Below are 27,480 nucleotides of genomic sequence, written 5' to 3'. Positions count from 1 at the left end.
TCGGGCATTTTCTACAAACCGAAGGATGGACTGCCGAGGAGCCGTGCGGGCCCCCCGTGGGCACGGAACCGCGGGCACAGGGGCTGGCCTCGGAGAGTTTGCTCTCCCAGGAGCCCAAGGGGCCCCACACCCTGTGTCTCCCTTCCAGGCTGTGGGCTCCGAGGCTAGGGGGCAGGGTGTGGAGATCCAGGCAGGTTGAGTCTTCAAGCCTAGGGTACCCCAAAACTCTGGACAAGTGGAGCCAAGGCGGTCATGCTGGCAGTGGACACCTGGACTGGTGTCGGGGCCTAGGGCCCAGCTCTGTGCCCGCACCTGTCCGCACGCTAACTCCCCAGCGGGGCGCGCTCCTCACCAGCAGCTGGTGACACGCTGTTGTGTCACCAACTCGGCGAGATTTCCAAAAGGAGCCCAGGGGGCATCTCCCCAACCCCTCGGCAGTCCCTTCCCTGGCATCTCTGCGCCTCGTGCAGCTGGTCCCTGAAGACTCTCGTGGGTTACAGGGCGGTCCCGCTGATACTCTGTGGACTTGGATTCTCGGGGTCCTGGAAGGTCCCCGCCAAAGGGACTGTGCACCCCTGTGTGTGTCTGGGCCACCGGCACGGACCTGTCCATGTGGGGAAACAGAGCAGGACATCGGAGATGCCCCACGACCCACCGAGCAGCGACATAGGAAACAGAATCCCGACGCAGGAGCCAGGAGGGAGAGGTCGGGACGACAAGGAAGGGACTTGGCATAAACCGTCCGATGCGGATGGGAACATCACACTCGTTCTCAGAGACACATAGACACCGGCCCGCCCCGGCCCGGCCACAGGGCACAGGGGGCAACCCCTGCAGGCAGCAGCCCCTTCCTCCATGCCCCCGCCCCCCAGCTGGGGAGGACGCCCCCCAAGGGGGTGACCACAGAGCTGGTGTTCAGGGAGGCCCAGGAGCCTTCGTGGGAAAGGGGGGCTGGGTCTCCAAATTACAGATTTCTGCGATCACTGTGTTATTTGTTAAAAAGCACGACTGGCACGTTTTCACAATTAAGACCAGTGGATGCTGGACACTCACGAAAGGGAAAAAAATATCAAGTTTCGGTCACAGCTCTAAGGCAGACGTTACATGTTCACAGGGGTGACGACGGAGACGCCGGCGCTGCGCCAGCAAGGGGCGCAGGAGCCCTCACAGCACGGTGGCCTGGACGACGATCTCTGGGTTCTCGATGTCCCTTTTGCTCTGGACCATCCTCAGCTCCAGCATGGCCGGGCTGGGCTTCTGTCCTTCCCCAGCCTGGGCTGCAGAACAGACAGTGCGTGAGCATCGGGGCGGAGCGGGGAGACCGCCTCGGAGTTCCCCGTCGGAGGGAGCCCCGGGCTGCACCCCCCTGCCGCAGTTCCTAAAGGCCAGGCCAGGGGGACGGCGGGAGCCCTGGGGACCCCACTCACAGCTGCGCAGGTGCCACCTCTCCCCCTCCCACCGCCCCGGAGGCTCTCGGGATTGCAAAGGCGCCCAGGGCCCGCGGTGGTACCTTTCGCACACTTGATGGTCCGCTGCAGAACGTGGTGCATGGCTGACACCGTCTTCTCACAGGCCACCTGCGGGGAGGGGGACCACTGTGCCTGGCCACCTCGAGACTGTCCGCTCACCGTGCTGCCCACAGCTGCCCGCGAGGGCACTCTCTCCACCCGGAGTCACCAGGGCGCTGGCTTGGCCAGCACATGCTCCCCCAACTAGCTGGGCCTTCCCCCCAGAGAATAAGAGAGCTAAGTAGGTGCCTGCATCACCGACCTGCCCCCTCTGGACCAGACGGCTCTGGGGAGGGGCTGAGACGCAGGGCCGTCCATACTGCCTGGCACGTAGTAGATGCTTAGCAAGTGTTTCTGGGATGAATTAAGCATAAAGACTCTACATGGGAAAGAACTTGTGCCCCGAGGTCGGCCAAGGTCATTGCTCACAGCCTAAGTATCACAGTCAGACTCGGGGCTCTGCAGGTGCCAGGGAAGCACACAGGAACTGCCTGCCTGACTCCGGGGCCCAGGGCCCCTCCTAAACCAACTCGGCCTTCGGAGGCCCAGCAGCGAGCCCCCCTCCGGGCACCACGGTGCCACTGCCTGGGCAGATGGAGCTCCCGCTGCCGCCAATTAGGCTGGCAGGTCTGCACTCTCAGCAGGCTGGCCTTCAGGGGGGTTTTGGGGGGGGCGGGCAGGAGGGTGTGAAGCCAGCCAGGGGATGGCACATTTTGGCTTCGATGAGTGAGAGGGGAGGAACCCCAGGCAAGCCTTGCATTGCACAAACAGAGCCCAGCTGGGGCCCCTCCAGGGGCTCTGCCGACAGCCTGAGAGGCATCCGTTTCCAGATCCCGAGCTCCGAATTGTTCTTTCCTCGAGGGGACCCCACGCGACAGAAGTCTGCCCTTCCCACATTCAGGTTCCTGATGGAGCACAGGCCTGGCTGATGGGGCATCGGACAGAACGATATGACAGCAGGGGGTCAAAGAGCACGCCCGGGAGCCCTGAGCTGGACCACAGGGTGCACAGGAAACCCCCGCACCCCAATTTACCAAACCAGCCCAGTGACTGTATTGGAGGACACACTCGCACTGACTGTTCTGCTGACGGAGGCTCCCCGATACCGAGGCAGCACACCTCAGCCCTGAGCGAGAGCCTCAGATTTCTGCTGACATAGCCTTTCTGCGCTGGGCCTGGCGCCCTGCTTGGGAACCAGAGAGAGAGACGCCGAGCAGGGATGGGGCTGTGACTCAGCCGGCTGCGGGGCAGGACATGGAAACCAAAGCTTCGGAACCCTCACAGCCTCCGCGCTCCGGAGGGACATGACCACTCCCCCCAGAGAGGAAGAGGTCAATGGGGCAGGAGGGGCGTGCCCTGCTGACCTTGAGGTTGTTGGGGTGCTTGTGCGTCCACGCCAGGAGCATGGCAGCGAACAGGTCCCCGGTGCCCACGAAGACGGCGTCCACCTTGTGGATGTCCATGCGGATGCGCTCCTTCGCCACGGAGCCATCGGGGTGCCCTGGGGGACAGCATGGCCCGCTGGGACCCCCGACCCTCACCAGCAGAGGGCCAGCCCAGGGCCCCAGCCTGCCCTCCTGCCTGCTCAGCCCCTGCACTGCTCAGGGCACCCGGCGGAAGGGTCATATCACCCACGGAGGCTCACTCCGACTGACCCCGGGGCTCAGGGCCCCCCACTCGGTGCCCCCAAAACCCCCACAGCGGAGAAAGGGAAAGATGGGAGCCTCAGCTGGCCACAGTCAGGACGGCCTGGGGGGACTGCGCAGCTGATGAGGGGCCGGATGGTGTGCTCTGTGGAGGGAACCTGCATAACCAGGGCGCCTGGAGCTGTCAGGACCATGTGATTTACTGGCGTGTGTGAGCATGTGTGCAAGCGGGAGTGAGCTTGTGAATGAGCATGTGCAAGTGTGTGAGTGCGTGTGTGAGTGTGTGTGTGAGTGTGTGGGCTCCTGCACACAGTGCAGAGGGAGAGGAGGGACCATGTGAACTTACTGACGTGTGAGTATGTGTGCGAGAGTGTGAGCTTGTGAATGAGCATGTGCAAGTGTGTGAGTGCGTGTGTGAGTGCGTGGGCTCCTGCACACGGTGCAGAGGGAGCAGGCGGACGCTGCTCTCAGGGGCAGTGGGGGTGACCTGCCCTGTGTCGGGTTAGCGCTGAGCGGGCTCACCACCCGGCGGCACTCGCAGGAGGAATCAATGAGCAAGCAGAGCTCGAAGTGAGGTCGGCCCAGCCCAGCTCTGGGCGGTCAGGCGTGTGGACCTCTGGTTCCCTGAGCCTGGCTCCGGCGGGGCTGCTCCCTGTGGCCCAGAGGTGAGTCGGCACGCTATCCTCATGCTGCCGGCCCATCATGCTGCTGGGCGGCCATGGGGCGGTGGCGGCTCCCCATGCTCCCCTGCCCTCGATTCCTGGGTTCCTTCCTCATTTTTAGTCTCCTCTTCCTCAGGATTGGGGCTGGGGGTGATCGGACTTCAGGAAATTCCAAACCTTCTCACAAGCCTCAGGGGCGTGCGGAGCAAAGGTGTGGAAGGGAGCTCAGTGCCGGGTACAGTGGGGTGGGGCGGGCATGTACAATCAGGCAGTCACTACCCCAAGGGGAAGGGGGCTCAGTGCTGAGGAGGGGCAGGGAGGGGTGGGGCGGGCATGGGACTGGGAAATGCACAGATAGTCACTACCCCAAGGGAAAGGGGACTCAGTGCTGGGGCCCGGCAGGGCGGGGCAGCTGGGACTCCCAGACCTCTGGCTTCCCAGCACAATCAGGTAGTCACTGCCCTGCAGGGAAGGGGGCTCAGTGCTGGGGAGGGGCAGGGCGGGGTGGGGCGGGCATGGGACTCGGGAATGACAATCAGACAGTCACTACCCCAAGGGGAAGGGGGCTCAGTGCTGGGGTGGGGCAGGGAGGGGTGGGGCGGGCATGGGACTCGGAACTGACAATCAGACAGTCACTACCCCCAGAGGAAGGGGGCTCGGTGCTGGGGAGGGGCAGGGCGAGGCAGTGGGACTCACGGATCCTCTGGCTTCCCAGCACAATCAGGTAGTCACTGCCCCGAGGGGAAGAGAGGTCGGAGCTGGTGATGACCACGGTGTCGGGGCCCATCGAGTGCAGCACGTCCATCACCTGCCAGGCACAGGGAGCCATCAGCCAGGGAGCTCCCGGAGCCGTCACTCCTGCCCCTCCCCCTGAGCCACACCGCCACGCGCAGCGGCACTCACACCGCCACGCGCTCTGCCAGGGTTTGGCTTAGGGGTGGGAAGAGTTTGAGGACCGGAACCCGCCGTCTGGCCCCCGCCCGCCCAGTGACGGCTTTGCCAGGTGAGAGCTACCGTCCCCTTTCGATCGGCTTGAAGCCTGAGGGCACGCACCTGCCAGCCCTGCCTGCACCCTACAGGTGCCCACCTTCTGCAGGAAGGTGCCAACCAGCTGGGCCAGTTGTCCTTCCTCATCTGGGCTCCACACACAGCCAACACCACGCAATGCTGGGCTCCCATCACCTGTCTGCTCCGGGAAGCCACTCTCTCCCTCGCTTATTTAGTCAACGAACATCCACTGCCGAGGCTCCCTGCCCTCAGGGCACGAGGCCTTGGGACAGAATACCCACTGAGGTCCAGTCGGGCCTCAGAAAGTGAACCAGCTGGACCGAGCAGGGGCCAGGCCTGGAGAGACCTGGGCGGAGGCAGGAGGGGCATCAGCTGCCTCCATGGGCAGCGCCGGCCAGCGGAGCCGCACCATCTTATGGGGGCACCGGAGGGCCTGGAAAGGTTCCCGTGCAGACCATGAATGGTGCACACACATTTGGAACTTCTCGAGCCGGGACCAGTATGGACTCTAAGACACAGGCTAGGATTCAGCTCTCCCCGTCACAGCCCAGCAGCCGCGTCCCTCCTCTCTCAGCCCAGGGCCTCGGCTGGGGGTCACAGAGCCACGAGGCATGGCCATTCTTTACCTGGGCTTTGCTCTAAGAGTTGGAGGAGGCCGTGTCTGCCTTGGGCAGCTGCCTCAAAGCAGTGCCTGTGATCATGTGAGTGGGCACTCGCTGCTCTAGAGCTGAGTGTGGGCCGTGGGAGACGTGTCCCCCCCACACACACATACATGCACACACGTGCACACAGGGGACAGGCCAGCTCCCCGCCCCCTCCCCGTCCCGGGCCCTGTGGATTTCCTCTAGTCCTCAAGCAAGGGGTGCCTGTGCCCATGCCCATCCCATTCCCACCCAGGTCATGTGGCTCGGAGGCCCCAGAGTGGGAGGAGGCGGTCCCACTCCACTCCCGCTGAGGGACTTTGTCCCAGCCGCCCCCGTGCGCTCAGACAGGGCTCCTGCGGGAGCAGAGCAGATAGCGGGTTAACCCAAACCTGGCCAGCCTGAAGCTGCACGTGACCAATGGAGTGAGAAAGGAAACCGACAATGCATCCTCCTGGCCCTCAGGCTAGGCCAGTGGTCGGCAAACTCACTAGTCAACAGAGCCAAATACCAATAGTACAACGATTGAAATTTCTTTTGAGAGCTACATTTTTAAAACTTAAACTTCTTCTAACTCCACTTCTTCAAAATAGACTCGCCCAGGCCATGATATTTTGTGGAAGAGCCACACGCAAGGGGCCAAAGACCCGCATGTGACTCTCGAGCCGCAGTTTGCCGACCCCGGGTCTAGGTGACAGGCAGCAGGAGGCTGGCCCCTGGGGTGTCTGTCTCCCATCCCCACAGGAGCGGTGTCCCCTCCCCAGGGGGCAGGCCACCTGTCCCACTAAGGACCTGGGAGGTGTCCTTACCACTAAGGCTTCCTCCTGGCTGTGGATCTTCCTGCCCGTCAGCAACCTGAAAGGCGGGCGCGCACAGGTGAGACGCTGCTTGCTGGGTCCTGCCTGGAACGTCCTCAAAGCGACAGCGGCACTGGTACCCTCCTCTCTCCCCCCTCCCAATCCCCACAGGGAACTAACTCAGAGCCTGTTGGCCATCACGGACCAAGTGGCCACCATGATGTGTATGGGGACCGGTCAAGAGCAAACTTTAGGCCCGGCCGGGATGGTTCAGTGGTTGGGCATCCACCGATGAACCAGGAGGTAACAGTCAGGGCACATGCCCATGTTGCGGGCTCAATCCCCATGAGGGGGTGTGCAGGAGGCAGCCGATCAATGATTCTCTCTCAATTATTGATGCTTCTATCTTTTTCTCCTTCTGCCTTCCTCTCTGAAATCAATAAAAAAATATTAAAAAAAAAAAAAAAAGTCAACTTTAGCAGAAACCGTTTTGGCTCAGTGGATAGAGCTTCAGCCTGCGGACTGAAAGGTCCCGGGTTCGATTCCGGTCAAGGGCATGTACGTTGGTTGTGGGCACATACTCAGTAGGGAGTGTGCAAGAGGCAGCTCATCGATGTTTCTCTCTCATCGATGTTTCTAGTATTCTATCCCTCTCTCCTCCTCTCTGTAAAAAATCAATAAAATATATTAAAAAAAGAAAAAGAAAGAAAAGAAAAAAGTCAACTTTAGTTTTAAACGGGAACTCACACATCAGGGGGTGCTGAAGCTCCAGATGGTGGTGAATGTGTACAGGTAACACCATAAAGGACAGCAGCACACGGCCCCTCAGGGGCCCACGCCGTGGCACATGGGACCAGCAGGATGACCCGCATCCACAGTCACAGCTGCCAGTGGCTTGTGTGCACATTCACGGAGCCCACCAAAGGCCAAGGCCCTCAGGGCGATGGGCAGGCCTGACCCAGGGGAACCCGAGAGTCCGGAGTCCCCCCACTCTGACTTTAAGGAGAGGCCTCGAAGACAGAGGGGACCAAGCTGATGGTCCACCAGAGCCAATCGTCACCCACTGGGCACTTGGCTGCACACCATGGCGCCAGGAAACGCCCCTTACACTCTCAGTGCCCGGTGCTTCAGTGCATGAGGTGGGGCCCTTTGACAGTGGGCAGAGGGGACTGCGCACGCCTTCCCGACTCACGTTCCGATCTGGGGAGTGGGTTCCAGAGCTCAGGGTGACTGCCCATGTCAGCTGCGTGGACTCCCTCCCTGTAGCAGCCACCTGCCAGAGCCACATGTCCCTTCCCAAAGGCTACTGCTGACGCCAGAAAGCAGCCGGCCCGGCCCTGGGCTCCTCGTCACCTCGTCACCCTGGTACGAAGCAGGGCGGGTGGCTCCGACTCTGGAGGGCCTGCCCCACCCCGGTGCCCGATGCCACTCCCCCGAGGCAGGACCTTCCGGGAGGCCGAACCCACAGGAGGGGACGCTTCCTGCGCCGTGTCTGTCCCCCCTGGGAGGTCTGAACGCTCTGGCCGTTTCTAGTCACTTACTCCGCCTCGAACTGGTTGGGCGTTATGATGTCTGCCACCGGCACCACCTTCTCCTTGTACACAGGAAGGAGATCCTCGGGAACGTACTGAAGGCAGAGGAGAGAGGGTCAGGCTGACCCACACGGAGGAGGAGACGACGAGACCGGGACGTTCGAGTCCAGCTCGGGGACCCCATGTGAGCCCGGGCTCCCCACTGCGGAGACAGGCAGCGTGTGGTGACCCAGAGAGCTCCACACGGGGACAGAGAGCCCCGGCCCAGCCCCCTGCCTGTCTGTGTACGGCTCATGGGCCGAGAGAAATTTTAACATGTTTTAATAGCTGGGGAAATGTCTAAAGAAGGGTCACATGCCGTGACACATGGAAATGACAGAAAATTCAGATCTGTGTTCGTGCATGAAATTTTACCAGAAAATAGCCACGTCCGTCGGTCTGCAAACTGGCAGCTTTGATATCGACGAGGGCCCTAAGATACCGACTCTCTGGCCCTTTTATGGGAAAGCTCTCTGCCAGCCCTGCCCACTCAGACAGAGGCCCCGCCTCCCCCAGGGCAGATCAGTGGTCGGTGTCCTGCTTTAGCTGCGCTCCCCGCACCCACACGGGCGTGACGTACTCACCATGGAGCCTTCGCCCTCCCACTTGTCGCCCATCACCGGGTCGCACACTGCAGAGACAAAAAGAGCATTGGATCAGCCAGGGCTGCAGCTGGGGAACAAAGAGCCTTTCACGGGACTTTTTTACTTTCTTAATCCTCCCTCGAGGATGTTTTCCCATTGATTTTTAGAGAGAGTGGTAGGGAGGGGGAGAGACAGACAGAGAAACATTGATGGGAGATACATAGTTTGATGGCCTCCCACACATGTCCCGCCCGGGGTCAGGGATCCAGCCTGCAACCCAGGTACGTGCTCTTGGCCACAATCGAACCCACGAAGACACTGGGTTCCTGGTGAAGGTGTTTCCCGCCCCCCTGAGCTTAGTGGGAACAGGCTGGGAGGCAGACCATGGCGTTGGGATGCGAGAGGGAGCCTTATACCCATGCACAGGCCCCAGGGCCCCCCCCCCTCCAGCAGGTGACAGCCCAGCGCCTACCATACACCAGCCGGGAGTTCTGCTGCTTCAGTTCCCGCACGATGTCCACCACCATGGCCAGAAAGGACTTGTCCCTCGTGTACCCTGTGGGAGGGAGAGCAGGCCACCCTCACAAAACAAGGCTCCCAGCAACCGACCGCGGCAAAGGGAGACAGGCCATCCTGCGCTGGGGGAAGACCAAGGGCCCCCCACAAAGGCAGCCCGTGAGGTCACGGGCCCCTCCCTGGAGGAGGAAGCCCAGTGATGGGTGTGTACGGGACATTCTTCTGTCCTGTCCAATCCAATAACAAACACATTCACTTTTAACCACGTATATAAACACAAACGGTACTTTTTTTAAACCAAGGGAGTGGGTATAAATAAGACCAACATTCCAGGCGGCAGAGTGTTACCTACTTGGGCGTTTCACCCCAACTTCTTCCCAACACTCCACTTGTCCCACCCCACGGGCACTGCAACCCCCCTGTGGGCCCGGCAGTGTGACTTGGCGTGGACAGGACCAGGCGTTCGTGGCAGGTGCCTCCCTCCTCGAAGGAGGCAGGGACCAGGGACCAGCCGGGCGTGGGGTGCTCTGGGACTTCCCGGGTCCATCCCGGCTGCAGCCAGGCTGGCAGGTACAGCGCCTGCTCCCTCGGGCCCTTACCCGTGAGCACGTAGTCATACTTGTTCACGTTGTTCAGCTTCAGCCCCTCGTACACCTCGTGGAGCTCGTCTGCATTCAGCACCTGGCCCTTCCAGTGTGCGTAGCCTGGGCAGAGCAGAGCGGTCAGGGCCCAGGCACACGGCACACAGCACATGGCACACGGCACACGGCACACAGCACACGGGTGAGACAGCTCCACCTGATGGCCCAGCACAGCCCAGACACCCTCGATGACGCTGGTGGGGTGAATGGTCCCCTCCCCAGGGGCTGACGCAGGGGCTGACTGAGACCTCCCAGGCGTGGTGTCTCAGTGGGCTGGTCCGTGTGGGTGCCCAGCAGCCTCAGAGCGCCCCTGCCAGCACCCTGGCTGACACCGTCTGTGGTTATTCCTGGCATCAGGGGTCACACCTCCCACCGCCAGTTCCCTCTGGAATGAACCCAAGGCAGCGAGGGCATCAGCTCTCTGGGCCGGCCACGGACAGCTGTGGAACCCGTGTCCGGTGACAGGATGGGGAGAGGGACATTCTGAAAAGGACACACGGGGCTCACCCAGCGGGTCACCTCTCCCTGCCTTTCGAGAGGGCCCCTGGGACATCTCCACACACGTCACAGTCACCTGCTTTGCCAGCGTCTACTGTGCACGTTTCCCCATCCAGGCTGAGCCGTTTGATCGCTGTTATCTGGGCGCCCTGGCAGGTAGGGCTTGTCACATCCCAGCGCCCCCCTCCGCCCCCACCGCCATGTAAGGTTGGAATGCGGCCAGAGCAAGTCTTGGCTCAAATCGTGACCAAGAGCCAAACATGGATTAGAAATGGGCCCAGGTGTTCAGCCTGCTCCCGTCCCCGACAGGTACGCAGGTGCAGACAGACACGTGAGCATCCTGAGGGGCCCCGCCTGCCAGGTGGAGCCCTGCCCCAGAGGCTCAGATGGGGACAGGCCAAGGACTCCCAGTTCACCGGGGGCAGAGCCACGCCATGGACACCCCACCCTTCACCCATGAGCATTCCTCCTGGTGTCCTTTATGGCAGTGGGAGGCCCTAAAGTCTGTGCTTCCAAGCACGTAAGTAAAAACCACGGGAGAGCCGAAACCGGTTTGGCTCAGTGGTAGAGCGTCGGTCTGCGGACTGAAAGGTCCCGGGTTCGATTCCGGTCAAGGGCATGTACATTGGTTGCGGGCACATCCCCAGTAGGGGGTGTGCAAGAGGCAGCTGTTCGATGTTTCTCTCATCGACGTTTCTAGCTCTCTATTTCTCTCCCTTCCTCTCTGTAAAAAAATCAATAAAATATATTAAAAACAACAACAACAACAACAAAAAAACCCACGGAAGAGTTATCTCTACGACCCTCCGCATGGACCACTGGGTGTACCTGTCAGATCATCATATGGGTGGTGATTTGAACTAACTAAGACCGCCCATAGCCAGGCTGCTCAGCCTGGAGAAGGGCGACAGCGCCCTCTGCTGGCAGCCTATGTGCATGAGGAGTCAACCTGATTCTGGAACAACTCCAACTGTCATGCCGAAACCGGTTTGGCTCAATGTATAGCCTGTGGACTGAAGGGTCCCGGGTTCAATTCCGGTCAGGGGCATGTACCTTGGTTGCGGGCGTGTCCCCAGTGGGGAGTGTGCGGAAGGCAGCTGATCGATGACTCTCTCTCATCAATGTTTCTAGCTCTCTGTCTCTCTCTCTCCCTCTAAAATCAATAAAATATGTTAAAATCAATAAAATATGTTAAAAAAAAAAAAAAAAGCGATTCTGCAGGCAGCGTGGCCCTGGGACACCCAACTGGGGCAAAAGCGCATCTGTATGTCCCTTGAGAGACACCAGCGTGAATGGCACGGATGGTGAGTCTGTCAGTAGAAGAACCTGATTGGCCCCAGTCATCAGAGACCCTCGGGGTCAGCCGAATCAGGAGGGCCAGGCAGGGCCAGACCAAGACCTCCCAGTGCAGGACTGCCCCCAGCGGCGCTCATGTTCAAATGCTGGCAGCCTCTGGCTGTGTCCCGGGCAGGTGTTTGCCCAAGGAAGGCTGGGCTGCCACAAGAGTGCTGCCGGCCCAGAGTGGGAAGAACAGTCCTTCCTGCCCCTCCGTTATCCTAACCCCCTTCCGACCAGGGTTGGTTTATTGCCACTGCACGTGTAGCATATTCGAGTCCTGCTGAAACCAAGTTCCACAGACTGGGCGACTCCCACACAGTCCTGGAGGCTGGAGGCCGAGGTCCAGGTGTGGGCGGGGCTGGCCCCTCCCAAGGCCTCTCTCCTGGGATTAGATGACCCCTTTCCCTGTGTCCACACATGGTTGTCTCTCTATGCTTGTCTGTGTCTTGATCTCTTCGTATGGGGACAACCATCATGTTGGAGTAGGACCCATCCCAATGACCTCATTTAACCTTATCCCCTCTACACACCCCGTCTCCAAATAGAGTCATTCTCTGAGGTGCTGGAGGTTAAGGCTTCAGCACATGAATTGGAGGGGACACAATTCAGCCCATCGGAGCAGTGATGAGGGGGAGACACACAGCCCCCCACCAGGCCTCAGATGCCAGGCACCACAGCAGAGCACGGCCTCTATGAGACCAGCTTCCTAACCACACTGTGGCCTGAGCACTAGCTCCTGGGCCTCAGGTGCCAGGTGCCACGTGCCACACTACCTACCACAGGGAGTGGGTCTGCGAACCAGACCAGCCTCACTTCTGAGCAGCAGGGCATGGGCAGGGGTGAGGGGAAGAGAGATGGGCTCGGGGCAAGGCGAGGCATCACCTGGCTACTCCAGGTCCACGGGCTGGCACCTGAGCCCCAGAGGGGGCCTTGGGGAGACCTCCCCCTGTAGGCCCTCTGATGAGGCTGCAGAGACAGGGTGCTCAGAGTCACCCACAGGGGGAGCTGTCTGGGGGATCTCTAGCCAGGCAGGCCCCACACGGCATCAAAGGCTAGATGGGATGCAGGAGGCTCTTTTCTGTGGGCGAGGAGGCTCTAAGGTAGGGGTGTCGAACTCAATCAGAGAAGGGGCCAAAATCTAAAATCCAGCCTAAATCGCGGGCCGAATGGTTTACTGAACAGTCATAAACTGTCATTGTGATGGAAACGCAGCGGAGTGCAGTGATGACAGCGCGGTGCGGGCCACATTGCAAGGCCTGGCGGGACGGATTTGGCCCGCGGGCCTTGTGTTTGACACATGTGCTAAGATGACCAGACGGCTTGCTTTTGGTGGGACAGTCCCGATTTTTAACAATTTGTCTGGCGGCATTTTATTTTATTTTATTTTTTTAATTTTTTAAAAATATATATTTTGGCGAAACCGGTTTGGCTCAGCGGTAGAGCATCGGTCTGCGGACTGAAAGGTCCCAGGTTCGATTCTGGTCAAGGGCATGTACGTTGGTTGCGGGCACATCCCCGGTAGAGGGTGTGCAGGAGGCAGCTGGTCGATGTTTCTCTCTCATTGACGTTTCCAGCTCTCTATCTCTCTCCTTTCCTCTCTGTAAAAAATCAATAAAAAATATATTTAAAAATATATATTTTTTTATCGATTTTTGTAAAAAAATCAATAAAATATATTAAAAAATATATATTTTTATCGATTTTTGTAAAAAATCAATAAAATATATTTTTAAAAAATATATTAAAAAAAATATATATATATATATTTTTTTAATTGATTTTTTACAGAGAGGAAGGGAGAGGGATAGAGAGCTGGAAACGTCAATGAGAGAGAAACATCGACCAGCTGCCTCCTGCACACCCCCTACCGGGGATGTGCCCGCAACCAACGTACATGCCCTTGACCGGAATTGAACCTGGGACCTTTCAGTCCACAGGCCGACGCTCTACCGCTGAGCCAAACTGGTTTCGGCTCAGCCCGCAGCGTTTTAAAGACGTGCGGATTTTTTGAAAGATCGGGACTTTTTAAAACGCCGCGGGACAAATTGTTAAAAATCGGGACTGTCCCGCCAAAAGCGGGACGTCTGGTCACCTTATTCTAAGGCAAACTGTGGTTTGTTCCTCACCCATCCCGCCCGGGGCAGGCAGAGGCCTCCCTGCTTCAGACCTTCAGGACAGCCAGCACCGGCACCTGAGGGGCCACAGGAGGCCGGAGCCGTCACCACCGAGGCCCGAAAGGCCCCTCCCCTTCCCCCTGCGAAGGGCAGCAGGAGTTTCTGAACCGCATCGTTGCTTATGCTGAGCTAAAGTCATTACGGCACAACATAATATTCACCAATAAGTTTAATTCCATCATTTAGTATCCAAGCCAGTTTGGCTCATTTACTTAAACAAACAAAAAAAAGCCCTTAGCCGGTTTGGCTCAGTGGATAGTGTCAGCCTGCAGACTGAAGGGTCCCAGGTTCGATTCCGGTCAAGGGCACATGCCCGGATTATAGGCTCAATCCCTAGTGGGGGGCGAGCAGGAGGCAGCTTATTTATGATTCTCTCTTATCATTGATGTTTCTGTCTCTCTCTCTCCCCCTCCCTTTCTCTCTGAAGTCAATAAATATATTTTTAAGATAAATAAAAATAAAAGGAAGAAAGAGCCCGGGGCTCAGTGGTTGAGCATCTACCTATGAAGCACGAGGTCACAGTTCAATTCCTGAAAAGAGAACATGCCCTGGCTTCAGGCTTGATCCCCAGCGTGGGGCGTGCAGGAGGCAGCTGATCGATGATTCTCTCTCATCATTGATGTTTCTGTCTCTCTCTCTCCCCCTCCCTTTCTCTCTGAAGTCAATAAATATATTTTTAAAATAAATAAAAATAAAAGGAAGAAAGAGCCCAGGGCTCAGTGGTTGAGCATCTACCTATGAAGCACGAGGTCACAGTTCAATTCCTGGTGAGAGAACATGCCCTGGCTTCGGGCTTGATCCCCAGCGTGGGGCGTGCAGGAGGCAGCTGATCGATGATTCTCTCTCATCATGAATGTTTCCATCTCCCTCTCCCTTCCTCTCTGAAATCAATACAAATATATATTTTTTAAAAAGAAAGAGAAAAAAGGGAGGGTGGTGGAAACAGCCAGTAAAAACATGTGAGATGCAGGGAAGTTTGCTGGGTTGACTCAAAACTTTTTGGGACTTCTTCAAATTTCAGAGCGTCCAGCACACTCCGCCAAGTGAAAGCGGAAAAGGACTTCCAGGGCGAATTGTAGCTTTTTCATCCAAACGCACACAGAATTCTTCCCTCCTTTTTTATGGCGTATCACCCCCTCTCCCTTCCAGGAAAAACTGCAGCCAGGAGAATCACAAGAAATCCCTCCCGAGGGCTGAGGCCCAGGCACCTCCCTCGGGGCCTCCGGGGGCCCCAGGCGGTCAGAGTCCTCTGTGCCCGGAGGTTCTTCCTGGACTCAGAGCAATCTCTCAATGTGGGGGCACTTCCAGGAACCAAGGAGGCTTTGTCCCCCTGCCTCTGCGGCCGTGGGGAGCATGGGTGCGGGTGCGGGGAGCAGGGGGCTCAGCTCTAACAAGAGCCTTCTAAGGCACTGCCCCTCACACACTCTCCAGCCAGCAGCTTCACTGCAAGGTTTGCCCAGAAATCCTCCAGGTCCCCATGCGTGTGCCCTCCCAGGCACCGGTCCCCAACAGAGACAATCAGGGCCCACCCACAGCACGGGCCTTCCAGGCAGCCATGGCCTCACGGGGGGCATGCGCAGCTCACGTACAGAGCGGGTGCTAGGATCACGTCCTTGTTTTACAGGGGGAAACTGAGGCACCACCTGCCCTGGTTACCGCACCTGCCCTGGCCAGCCTCAGGTGGGCAGTCCCCCCTGCAGAGGGGAGACCCCAGCCCTCTACCCTCACACAGGGCAGCCCCTCCAGCTCTGTCAGATGGGGGTACAAGACCCCACATTTCTAAGGGGACTCAGCTGAGCCTGTGCCTTACCTGTGTGGTTTGAAAACTGGACAGAGTTCACGGCGTCGATCTCAAACCCCAAAACCTGCAAGACAGACAGAGAAGGACCAGGTGTGAGAGAGCTGTGGCTGGCAGTGACCCCCCCCCCCTGGAGGAGGGGAGCCAACGCATGCCGGCTCCCAGGTGCAGGGCCCAGAGGGTCTCCCCGAGCCCGGCTCCGTGTCTGCGCCAGGTGATGGGCTGCGACACAGAGGCCACTCGCCACCAGCTGGGACGCAGTGCCTCCGGATCACTCCTGGAAATCCCACTAACGGAGCGCGCAAAGAAACCCGGGAGGTCGCCAACCAAGACCACCCCCCATACAAGCAGGGGCAAGCCGGAAGCCACAGGGAAGTGTGAGGCCAGTGGCCCTGCCCGGGGTGAGGAGGAGGGGACAGGACGAGGAGACGTGGCTGGCCAGGCCAGTGAATAAGGACAAGAGGCCCAGAGCAGGAAAGGGACTGCTGGTTGACCTGGTCCACGGGCTTCACACCTCCCCTTCCCGAGCTCAACGGAGAACAGGATCTTTCTGTGACACTGACCCACAAGACGAGAGACTTCAACAGATACTTCCCATGCCTTTAACTGAAAATCTCAGTGCCTACAGGGGGCACCGGGAAGAAGTGGTCCATCCTCTGTACAGCCTCCCAGAGAGACAGGGCAAGAGAGAGCGAGAGAGAGAGACCACGTAAAAACACAGAGACTGAGAGCCCGGCCAGTGTGGCTCAGGGTGTGAGCATCGACCTATGAACCAGGAGGTCACGGTTCTATTCCCAGTCAGGACACATGCTCAAGCCCCAGTAGAGGGCGTGCAGGAGACAGCCACTCAATGATTCTCTCTCATCATTGATGTTTCTCTCTCTCTCTCCCCCTCTCTGAACTGTACAAAAATATATTTTAAAAAAACAGAGACTGAGAGACAGACAGTGTGAGACAGACAAGAAGCAGCAGAAAGTGTGTAAGGAAGAAACTACGGAGAGGACAGAAATGCCTCCCGCCCCTCCGTCTGCCATTCTGTTCCAGCAACGTCCCCTTCTCTGCACCAACAACCTCCACCCCTCCACACCCCTTGACAGCCTGCACATAAGTCACAGGACATGGGAACAGACCAAGATGCCGGTGCGCCCTGCTGGCTGACAAGACCACCCCACAGGAGAGCAGCTGGCAGGACAGACTGCCGGTCCCCGGGGTGAGATCAGGTTGCTCTGTAGCAGAGTCGAGCTCACCCCTGGGCTCCTGGGAAGCAGCGCTGTGGGCCCCTGGGCCTGTGCCCCGTGCACAACCCCGTCCGAGTGCGGGGGAGCCCGCGGAGGTGACTGTTCCGCAGCAAAAGGCAGCGTGTCCGCGCGCGTCTGTCTAATTACACGTCCTTCAGAGCAGGGGTTCCGGCTGATGGGCAGGAAGGAGAGCGATCTGGATCAGAGGACTCCACGCACGTCCTGGCTTCGAAGACCGAGGCCGAGTGCTGAGCCACACAGCTGTGCTTCAGGCAGCATCCGCCGCACTGACAGCCGAGTCAGCACACGCACAGGGAACCAAGTTAAATCCAAACGTGGTGACTACCTCGCCTCACCAGGTCACTGTGGGGCTGGGCTCAGCCGGGGGCAGTACTTACACCACAGACACTGGCACACACCCTCCCCACCTCAAGCCAGTTTCCTGCTGCTGTTAATCCTCACCCGAGGATATTTTTCTATGATTTTTAGAGAGAGAGGAAGAGAGAGAAACGCATCAAGTGATTGCTTCTCGCACGGCCCCCATATGGGGCTGGAGATCGAGCCTGCAACTGAGGTATGTGCCCTTGTCCAGAATCAAACTGGGGATCCTTCAGTCCACGGGCTCACGCTCTGTCCACTGAGCCAAACCAGCCAGGGCCCAAGCCAGTTTATTAACAGTTGCCAGCACACAGTAAAAAGATATAAACTGTCATTTTAAGAAAAAAGAGGAAGGGGGTGGGGGCGGCCGGGGAGAGATCAATGGGAGTGGGGGGGGGGGGGGGGGGGAGGGGGAGTGGAGACTTATGTAAAACTTTGAACAATAAATTTTTTTTTTAAAAAAAAGATACTATGTTTGAATTTTAAAAAAGGAAAAGAAAAAAGAGAAATCCCAGATGCAAGTGTTATCCCATACCAAGGCTGTGGGCTTGAACCTGGGTCAGGGCACCTGATCAACCAATGAGTGCATACATCACTGGAACAGCAAGCTGATGTTTCTCTTTCTCTTTCTCTCAGCCTCGGTGGGGACCCAGGCCCCAGCGGCTGCACACCCACTTGGCGGCTGAATCACCCACGCACTGTGCTAACTGCGAGGCAGGCGCAGCTCTGCGATCCGCCTTCATCACAGCGGCCGCCAGAAACGCTGAATGTTCCAGGGCAGCTCCTCACCCCATCCAGACCACCTGGTTCCTCTAGGGGGGGAAGTTCCTGTTGGCACCAGGAGGCGTGTCTGCCTTCAAGAAGCTCACTGTGGCTTGTTTGCAAGACTTTTAGCCACGTGCATAGAAAGTCAGAATTAGGCAAGAGGAGCCCTAGCCGGTTTGGCTGAGTGGATAGAGCATCAGCCTGCGGACTGAAGGGTCCTGGTTTGATTCTGGCCAAGAGCACATGCCTGGGTTGCAGGCTCGATCCCCAGTAGAGGGTGTGCAGGAGGCAGCTGATGGATGATTCTCATCATTGATATCCCTCTCTCTCTCTCTCTCTCTCTCCCTCTCTCCCCCTCTCTCCCTCTCCCCCCCCCCCCGCCCCCCCCCCTTAAAAAAAAATTGACAAGAGGGGACATGAGTGTCACGTGTCTGTTGTCATCCTGATCGACCTTGTCCCTCCCACCACTGGTTACCGGTCAGTCTTACAATTCAGCTGGTCCCCGTCCCCCATCCTCTGGTCTCCAATGGGAACTCTTACTGGAAACAGCCCCATCTTCCACGAAGCAGCCTCCTGGGTCCGCCTCAGCCACTGCTGTCCCCCGTGTGCGCCCTTGCCTCAGCTGTCACAGCCTGGACCCCATCCCCTCAGACCATGTACACCAGCGCGGTGCACCCCGCTCCCTGGCTTCCATCTCCCGCCAGGCCCTGCACAGGGTCAGGGTCTGCTGGGTGGCACTGCAAAGCCCCAAGAGAGGGGGTCTCACCCAAGCTCCCGGTGGCACCTGCGTACAGATGGTTAACAGGGCGTCTGCTCTGGGCGGCCCATGTCCCCATGCCGCCTTCCTTTCTCCTTGAGAAAGTCCCCTGACTGTCCCACAGCGTCCCTCTTCCAGATCACTCTGAATGGAACTGGCTGGTTCCAGATCAAAAGCTCCGTGGGGTGTGCAAAGGGGGCCGCCAAGCCCATAAGCTGCAGAGACAATTGGCCCCACAACAGGGAAGCCGCCGGCTGGCAGAGGCTCCCTCTCCTTCCCCGTGAGGCGGTCACTTAAGCAGAAGATAGGATCCCACGCTGACAACAGCAACACCACACAACAAAACGGCACATACACATGTCCAAGCACGTATGCACCCATATGTACACAGACGCACAACTATGCCCACAGCACATCATACTCACACCACACACACACACACACACACACACACACACCACACACACACACAAGGTGGGGGAAAGGTCAGAAAATGGAACCAGTTAAATTCTTGCTTTTCTCTAATGACCAGCCAAGAGAAACAGAAACTCCAACCCCAAACTAGGAAAGAAGTTAGAAATCACGATATTAAGCAATTCTGGACTTTCCTGGCGAAATTTCCAGGCCTGGAGCACGTCTGGATCAGACCGGGGGATTCCAGAAGGAAATGGGGGAGTCACACAGCACAGAGGAGAAGAGCAGGTCTGTGCGGCCTGGACAGCATGCGGGGGCGGCTGGAGGACGCTCAGGAGGCCTCAAACCCGGCGGGTCACTCCCAGGACCGATGGCTGTGAGAGGAGGGGGGTGTGGGGGGAGGCGTGCTTCTTGGTGGCAGCTCTTGTGCTGTTGGCTAAGGATGAGTCACCATGAAAACAGTTAAGACAGGAACTACGTCTACTGAAGGGCAGGGTGCCCCGTTCAGTTGGTTGGAAAGTCCTCTCGTCTATCAAAAAGGTTGCAGGCTCAGTTCCCGGTCAGGGCACCTACCTAGGTTGCCGATTCGATCCCTGGACGGGAAGGGTATGGGAAGCAGGCGATCGATGTCTCTCTCCCTCTCTCTCCCTTCCTCTCTCTCTAAAACCAGCTGGTGTTTGTTTGTTTGTTTGTTTGTTTGTTTGTTTTTAAGGGTAGGATGCCATTCTTCCAGCATCTTCCAAATGCAACTCTGCTAGAGCAAATCCCTTCTATCCTGGGAACTCTAAGGGAAAAAATGTAAAGATCTTCCAAGGGGCTGGCCAGAGACCATCTGAAGAAGTTCACCCTGGGGCTCAGGGGGCTCTCAAAGGTAAGAGGTGGAAATGGCTCCCTGTGGCCCTGCAGTGGCCCCTGAGGACCCAGGGTGCCTCCAGGAGAAGCTGGAGGGAGCCGCCCACAGGCCCACGCGGGCTCACACGCCCAGGTCCCTGGAGCTTCCACAGGGGCCTCCAGCCTCTGCTCCAGCTACTGCGCCGAAGGAGTCGGAATCCAGATTTCCCCCGGGGCCTCTCAACACGCCCGCTGCGGACCTCTCCTGCACAGATCGGCCCGTAGAGCCAGAGAACGAGGCTGCTTTCTGCACCCCCCAAACGGAGTCACCCCCCACCCCCGGCGGGGCTTTGGGGCCCTAGCTGGTTTTGCTCAGTGGATAGAGAGTCGACCTGTGTACTAAAGGGACCCCAGTTCCATTGCAGCCAAGGACACATGCCCGGGTTGCAGGTTCAATCCCCCTTGTCCCAGTAGGGGGCATACAGGAGGCAGCCAATCAGTGCTTCTCTCATCATTGATGTTCCTTTCTCTCTAACCCTCTCCCTTCCTCTCTGAAATCAATAAAAAAATATATATATATTTTTTAAAAGAAAGTGTCTTTGGGGCCTCCGGTGCTCTGTCCTGTTTTGGTGACACCATATTTAAACGGATTTTCTGCTAAGGCTAATATTAAAATGTACTATGGATCTGCTGCACCGGAGCACAGAAATGAATCCAAAACCAGGATCTCTCTCCCGCTCCCCCCACATTTTTTGTTGTTGTTGTTCATCCTCACCAGAGGACATTTTTTCCATTGCTTTTTCAGAAAGAGTGGGAGTGAGGGGGGAGGGAGGGAGAGAGAGAAGGAGGGGAAGAGAGGAAGAGAGAGACACATGAGAGATACATCAACTGGTTGCCTCCTATAGTATAGGACCTATACACACCTCTACTGCACCCCTATGGGGGCTGAGGAGCAAACCTGCACTCCATGTATGTGCCCTTGACTGGGAATCAAACCCAAGACCCTTGGTCCAAGAGCCAACTAGCCACTGAGCCAAACGAGCCAGGGCCCTTCTCTCTCTTGGATAACGTTCTTCTCTGCCTGTGGAAGGTGGAGCCCACCGGCCGGCCTGCCCCAGGCTGTGGAAGGTGTGCTCCAGGACCTGGCCAAAGTGCTCCAGGACCTGGGAGCCTCCGCCCTGCAGATTCTCAATCATCCAGCCGGCACAGATCGGCACAGGCTGCGAGCCGGCTGAGGAGCACCTGGGCCGAGCTGCGGCCAGATGGCACCCTGGGAGCCAGGCACCCGCTGAGCACCACGAGGACTGTTCTCACGGAAAAAGGAAAAGGTGTCTAAGCTGCCTCAACTTGACCCGTAACCAAGGGAGCACAGTCAGCTCCTAACCGCCATCTTCCGTGGGGCGGGCCACGTATATTTCCAGCATTTCCAACGAAAAGATAGCAGTTAGAGAAGGCGATACCTGCTCTCTCCACATCCCAGTAAATCTGTAGAACTGACGACTGCTTTCAGACCCTGCCAGGACTCCCAGCTCCAGGAGCTGGACGCCCCTGTGGTGTCCGAACATTCTCCCCACCGGATGAAACACTGAGTCCTTGGTGTATGCAACTCCCCGACACTGCTGTGCACAGCCCTATTTCCCCGTCCTCGGTTGGGCCCAAGTGAAAAACTCTTTGCTCAAACCCAAAAGGTTCTGTTGACATCACTTTGCAGATGAGGCTTGGGAAGGCTCAGAGGGCCGGAACCCCGAGACCGGGGACACAGATCAGTCCCCACAGGCAGCCTCCCCAGCCCCCCTCACACCCATGTCCCCGTCTCTGAGAGGCAAGAGGGCAATTCTGTGTGGCCCAGCCAGAGCCGACCTTGTCCAGTCATTTCCAAGTTCTCTTTCCACGGTCCGCTGTGAAAGGGCCTGCCTTTGCCATCTCTAGCTGCCCCGGGTCAGGAGCATGCCTCTGTCCTGTGGTGGCAAAGGCTGGTTCAAGCCCCATCAGTAGGCCATCCCACCCCTCTCCCTGCTTCTCCCTGCTCCAGCGGTGCTCAGACGTGGGGGTGGGGAGCACCCCACAGTACTAACAGATCACGTCACAGGAACTAAGTCGAGGCCAAAACAAGCCTGCACAGGCTCTGCTCAAAGAAACTCTAAGTGGGCAAGTGCAGAAAGAGTCCAATGAGCTACGATATTTCTGGAAACTGTTCTTGTCATGCTCTGAACTGTGTCCCCCCCAAAATCCATGTGTGGAAGCCCTGACCCCTAGCATCTCAGAATGAAATTTAAAGACTAGAGGCCCGATGCACGAAGATCTGTGCAAGAATGGGCTTTCCTTTCCCTGGCTGCTGGCACTGCCTTCACTCCAGCCAGAACCCCTTTTCCACCTTCTCATGCTGCCCAGAGGCCCTGAGCAGTTGGGGCATGTGGACCACCCCACCCCAGCTACTCAGCACCTGTGGACGCAAATTAACCCACCAGCTTTGTTGGGTTAATTTGCATACCCCCTCCTGATTGGCTGGTGGGCATCACGAAGGTAAGGTCACTTTGCATCTAACTCTTTTATTAGTGCAGATAGAGCCATTACAGAGGTGACTGAGGTTAAACAAAGCCACTAGGATCGGCCCAGATCCAGCATGATTGGTATGCTCATAAGAGGAAGAGATTAGGACACAAACACATAGAGGGACAGCCATGTGAGGACACAGGAAGAAGGCTCCCTCCACACGCCAAGGAGAGAGACCTGGGGAGAAACCAGCCCTTCCCACACTTTGATCTCAGACTTCCAGGACTGGGCAAGAATAGACATCTGTCTCTGAGCCCCCTGACTGTGGTATCTGTTGCCACTTGAACTAACACAGTTCTGTTTGAATTCTAGCTTTGCAGGGAGTGTGTTCTTTATTTTTTGTTGTTGTTAATCCTCAATCAAAGGTACTTTTTTCCATTGATTTTTTTTTTTTTAAGAGAGTGGAAGGGAGGGAGGAAGAGAGAGAGAGATAAAGAAACACCGATGAGAGAGACACATTGTTGGTTGCCTCCCGCACAGGGCTGGTTCCGGGATGGAACCTGCGATCCAGGTACATGCCTTTGCCTTCGACTGGGAATCACACCTGCGACCCTTGGGTGCGTGGGCTGGTACTCTAACCCACGTAGAAACAAGGAAGCATGTTTTGAGACCCACTCTGGCTTTCTCCCTTTCCTTATCCCTCTCCCCCTCCTAAATAAGATCCTCACTAGATCTTATTTCTGTCATCAGGAAGAGGAAGTAATTAGGGCAAAGGACACCAGGAAGTAGGGCCCCAACCCACATCCACTCCAGACAGTGGGCCCCGCCTCCTGAGGGTGCCTCAGGCACGCCAGACTGTGCCTGGGGAGAGGGGAACAAAACACCCCCGGGTGCTGCTGCTCCACCTCACTCCACAGGGGGCGCCTCCGGGAACTGTGCTCACTCCCCATTGTCCCCATCGCCAGTGAAACTAAAGCGTCAGGCCCATTCGTACATGAGGCAACTGAACACCAGAGGGCTCAATGGAGAAAGTGGCCTCTTCAAGGTCACTAACCTAATGGTCCCTGCTTTCCATGACCCCCATCCTGCCACGCTCCCCCTACGCCCCAGAAACCTTAAGGGGGCAGGGGGAGTGCAAGGCTGGGAATATGTCACCAACCCCTGCCCATGACAGGAGGAAGGAAATGACATGACCCTTGTCCCCCAGCCTATGTCCCATAAGCCCCAGCACACGTGTCCCTAAGTAAAGATGCTAGGCCCTGGGGAAACTGGTTTGGCTCAATGGATAGAGCGTCAGCCTGCAGACTGAAAGGTCCCAGGTTCGATTCCAGTCAAGGGCTTGTACCTTAGTTTCGGGCACATCCCCAGTAGGAGTTGTGCAAGAGGCAGCTAATCGATGTTTTTCTCTCATCAATGTTTCTAACTTTTTATCCCTCTCTCTTCCTCTCTGTAAAAAATCAATAAAATATATTCAAAACAAAACAAAACAAGAAAACAGCCAAATCCGGTTTGGCTCAGTGGATAGAGCATCGGCCTGCAGACTGAAAGGTCCCAGGTTCGATTCCAGTGAAGGGCATGTACCTTGGTTGCGGGCACATCCCCAGTGGGGGGTGTGCAAGAGGCAGCTGATCGATGATTCTCTCTCATCGATGTTTCTGACTCTCTATCTCTCTCTCTGTAAAAAAAAAATCAATAAAATATATATTTAAAAACAAAAACAAAAACCCCTCGCAGCTCTGTCTTTAAGAGGCACCTCTCCAGGTTGGGGGCCTGCAGGGCAGCCTCCTTCGGATGATTGGAGGTTTTGGTGTGGAAGTTGCAGGCATGTGTCTGGGAGTTCAAGAACAGGGACATCACTGCAGGACCCTGGTGAGCAGAGAGAGGGCACAGTGTGCCCCGTGGAAAGAGAAAGGGAGGGGGTCTGGGCAGAGGGCACAAAGAAGCCGGGGGGAACTAACAGCACACTTTTTGCCAAGTCCAGGCTGTTCTCAAAGCCCTCCTGCTTCCACCTCCCTGGGCTGCCCCTGCTCTGCCCCAGGGACCCTGCAGCTTCACCTTCCCCCCTTCCCGCCCTCCCCCCACAGTCCCACTCCAATGGCCCTACTCCGACTGCCACCTACCTGCCAAATCTCCACCCATCCCCCACCCCCCACATGCTAGGAGGGAGGAGGCATTGAGCAGTGACCAGGAGTGGGGACTGTGGGACACCCCAAGTTTGCAGGGTGACTACCCCACGAGTCTGCCCTCTGCTGGCCAGAACAGGAGGGATGAGGACCAGACCTGTGGAGCTGCTCACAGGTTAGGGCCGGCTGATCCCTTTGAACCTGAACCTTTGAACCTGTCCACCTGCAAGTGTTTGCTCCACTATTTTCTCTTCCGGCTTTGGGTATGGCAGCTTGCATCGCTGCCATACCTTCATGCCCTATGGGGCCAGCCCTGGGGCCTGCCATACCTGTTCCTTGCTCAAACATCAAACCAAAGGCGGGCAGTCCAGAAGGATCACCACCTTGCCAAGGTGCCTGGCCCTGTGGTGCTGCCTGTTGTCCAGCGGCCCACCTCCCTGCCCCCAGGCCTCCTCCTGCCCCTCCGAGGGCTGCGATATGAAACAGGGCATGCCCAGCGAGCCACAGGAGATGGTGAGCCCCTCCATATGAAGCAGGAGGGCAGACCGGAAGGGAGGCCAGAAGGAAAGATTGACAGGTTGAAAGAGCAGCTTCTTTGCCAAACCCTGCAGGGGCCTGAACTGGTCTGTGGGCTCTTCTCCAGAGCCAGCTCCAGCAGGCAGACCTTCTCTGCCCCATCTCCCTCCAGCGACACCTCCCGGAATGGTCAGCGGCAGTGTGGGGGCCCACATGGGGGTGGGGGGGACGGGCATCCTAGCAGGCGGGGCCTCACCGTGAGCTTCCTCCTCCTCCTCCTCCTTCTCCTCCACCACCTCCTCGGTCCCGGCAGTCTGACCCACAGCGGGCAAGGGCAGAGCACTGCGCCCGGCAGGTGAGCACTACAAGCACCTGCCCATCCTGCCTCGTTCGCTCTGGGGCACGGTCCGGGCCACGGCGGGGCATCGTCTCGCCCACGGGGAACCCGTCTGCCGGGGTCAGGCAGCGGAGCGGGAAGGGGTGGGGACCTCCGGGTGCGCGAGGCTAGCACGGAGGCTTCCGCCGAACCCGGCGCCCCGGAGCCCGTCTGTCTCCCCGCAGGCACCCGCCAGGTGCTCCTGGCCAGACGGGGGCCGGCCAAGGTCACGCGGGCGGCGGGGGCCACCGGGACCCCGCGGGTTACGTAAGCCTACCTGCAGCGGGAACGTGGCCGCCCGGTTCCCCACGTAGCCGCGGACGACGTGGCTCTGGATGGAGAGCACCCGGCATTCCTCCTCCATGCCGGCCTGCAGGGTCGGCCTCTCCCTGCTGGAGGGGCTCGGGCTCCGCTTCGGCTCGGGCTCCGCTCTGGCCCCGCTCGGCGCAGGCTTTCGGCTCGGACGCCGCCAGGCCGCCTGCCTGTGACCTCAGCGCGGCTGGAAACCTGCGGGTCCTGCGCGGCGCTGCGCCGGGGCGGGGCTAAGAGCGCGCCGGGGGCGGGGCGGGGGCGGGGATAAGAGTGCGTGGTGTGATAGGGGCGTGGCTAAGAACACGCCCCGCCCCCCTCGTCCCTTAGGCCCCGCCCCCGGGACCGGAAAAAGCGAAACTGCACACGCCCACTCCCACGCTGCCCCCAGACATTCCCTATTTCCTACTCCCCGCTCCGGATCTAGGCGACCGACGTCACTCTGCGCTCCTGCCTCGTAGAGGGGGGCAACTACTCCCCCCCCCCCCCAAAAAAAGGCTGGGTTTGCCCTTTTTGATTTTACCAGGAAGGGCACTGCAGCGGCGCCCATTCATTCGAGGCACCGATTCATTCATCCGGACCGCCAGCCCGCGCCCCGCCTCCAGCCTCCGGCCCCACCACGCTGCGGGCGCCCCAGGACCACGAACCCGTCTGCCGGGAACAGCCACGCAGGGCCCGGCGGGCGCAGCTCCATGGGAGAGGGCGCGGGCAGAGTGGCCGCGGGGCGGGCGCGGCTGGAAGTGACCGGGCTGCCCCGCGGCACCTGCAGGGCCAGGTTGCCGCTCAGTTCCGCCGCCGAGCCCCCCGGGAGGGCCCCGAACCGGCGTCCGATCCACACCTGGTTTCACCTCGCAGACTCGCGGGAGGACTCATGAGTTTCCCACGCGCCCTGGAACCAAGGGCCCAGGCCTAGGTCCCTGCCCCGCCGGGGCGCACTTGCCATGGGACTGGGAGCTCACCAGGGCAGACATCCGCAACGCCATGAGACACTTGGGGACACCAGGGCGCCCAGCCCTCAGTCCTGGCCCTCTGCCTCAGGGTGTCCTGGCTGGACCATGTGGCCAGTGCCCACCCCATCACCCATGCCCTGTCTCCTCTTTCTTTAAAAAAAGAAAATATGCTGGGACCGGTTTAGCTCAATGGATAGAGCATCGGCTTGGGGACTGAAGGGACCCAGGTTCGATTCCGGTCAAGGGCATGTACCTTGGTTGCGGGAATATCCCCAGTAGGGGGTGTGCAAGAGGCAACTGATCGATGACTCTCTCTCATCGATGTTTCTAACTCTCTATCTCTCTCCCTTCCTCTCTGTACAAAATCAATAAAATATATTTTTAAAAAAAAGAAAAAAAAGAAAATATATTACTTTGCTGTTGTTGTTGTCTGTTTCCTCTTTCTTTTCTTTTTTTTTAATATATTTTTTAATATATTTTATTGATTTTTTACAGAGAGGAAGGAAGAGGGATAGAGAGTTAGAAACATCACATCTGCTGCTTCCTGCACACCTCCCACTGGGGATGTGCCCGCAACCAAGGTACATGCCCTTGACCAGAATCAAACCTGGGACCCTTGAGTCCGCAGGCCGACAGCTCTATCCACTGAGCCAAACCAGTTAGGGCTTTAAAATATATTTTATTTATATTTTACAGAGAAGAAGGGAGAGGAATAGAGAGCTAGAAACATCAATGAGAGAGAAACATCAACCAGCTGCCTCATGCACACCCCCTACTGGGGATGTGCCGGCAACCGAGGTACACGCCCTTGACCAGTATCAGACCTGGGACCTTTCAGTCTGCAGGCCGAGGCTCTATCCACTGAGCCAAGCTGGTTTCCGCTGTCCCTTTCAAAAGCATTCTTCCATGGGGTGGGGCCTCCTTAGGTCTCATTTGATTCTAATGAGC

General features: G+C 58.0%; 1 protein-coding gene and 1 long non-coding RNA gene across 3 annotated transcripts; one reads left to right on the top strand and one right to left on the bottom strand.

Moving 5' to 3' along the window:
* PDXK (pyridoxal kinase) lies at nucleotides 1-25,795 on the bottom strand. Of its 2 annotated transcripts, XM_036445696.2 has the most exons (12): nucleotides 25,551-25,795; nucleotides 15,395-15,449; nucleotides 9,533-9,637; nucleotides 8,890-8,973; nucleotides 8,418-8,464; nucleotides 7,804-7,889; nucleotides 6,275-6,320; nucleotides 4,513-4,624; nucleotides 3,246-3,299; nucleotides 2,873-3,009; nucleotides 1,511-1,577; nucleotides 1-1,277 (listed from the first exon to the last, which is right to left on the bottom strand). In XM_036445696.2, the coding sequence occupies exons 1-12, from the start codon at nucleotides 25,635-25,637 to the stop codon at nucleotides 1,165-1,167; spliced, it is 993 nt and encodes a 330-aa protein (XP_036301589.1). In that variant the 5' UTR covers nucleotides 25,638-25,795; the 3' UTR covers nucleotides 1-1,164. The 2 variants fall into 2 exon arrangements, with proteins under 2 accessions (XP_036301589.1, XP_036301590.1); XM_036445697.2 differs by lacking the exon at nucleotides 3,246-3,299 and having other exon boundaries at nucleotides 25,551-25,789.
* On the top strand, nucleotides 14,427-16,098 carry LOC123652814. Its single transcript, XR_006742308.1, has 2 exons — nucleotides 14,427-14,947; nucleotides 14,991-16,098. It is a non-coding gene; the product is annotated as an uncharacterized LOC123652814 (long non-coding RNA).
* Nucleotides 25,796-27,480: the final 1,685 nt, after the last annotated feature.

Source organism: Pipistrellus kuhlii, unplaced genomic scaffold (genome assembly GCF_014108245.1).
Source record: "Pipistrellus kuhlii isolate mPipKuh1 unplaced genomic scaffold, mPipKuh1.p scaffold_m20_p_2, whole genome shotgun sequence".
Taxonomy (NCBI): Eukaryota; Metazoa; Chordata; class Mammalia; order Chiroptera; family Vespertilionidae; genus Pipistrellus; species Pipistrellus kuhlii.
This window is presented reverse-complemented; position numbering and strand designations above follow the sequence as displayed.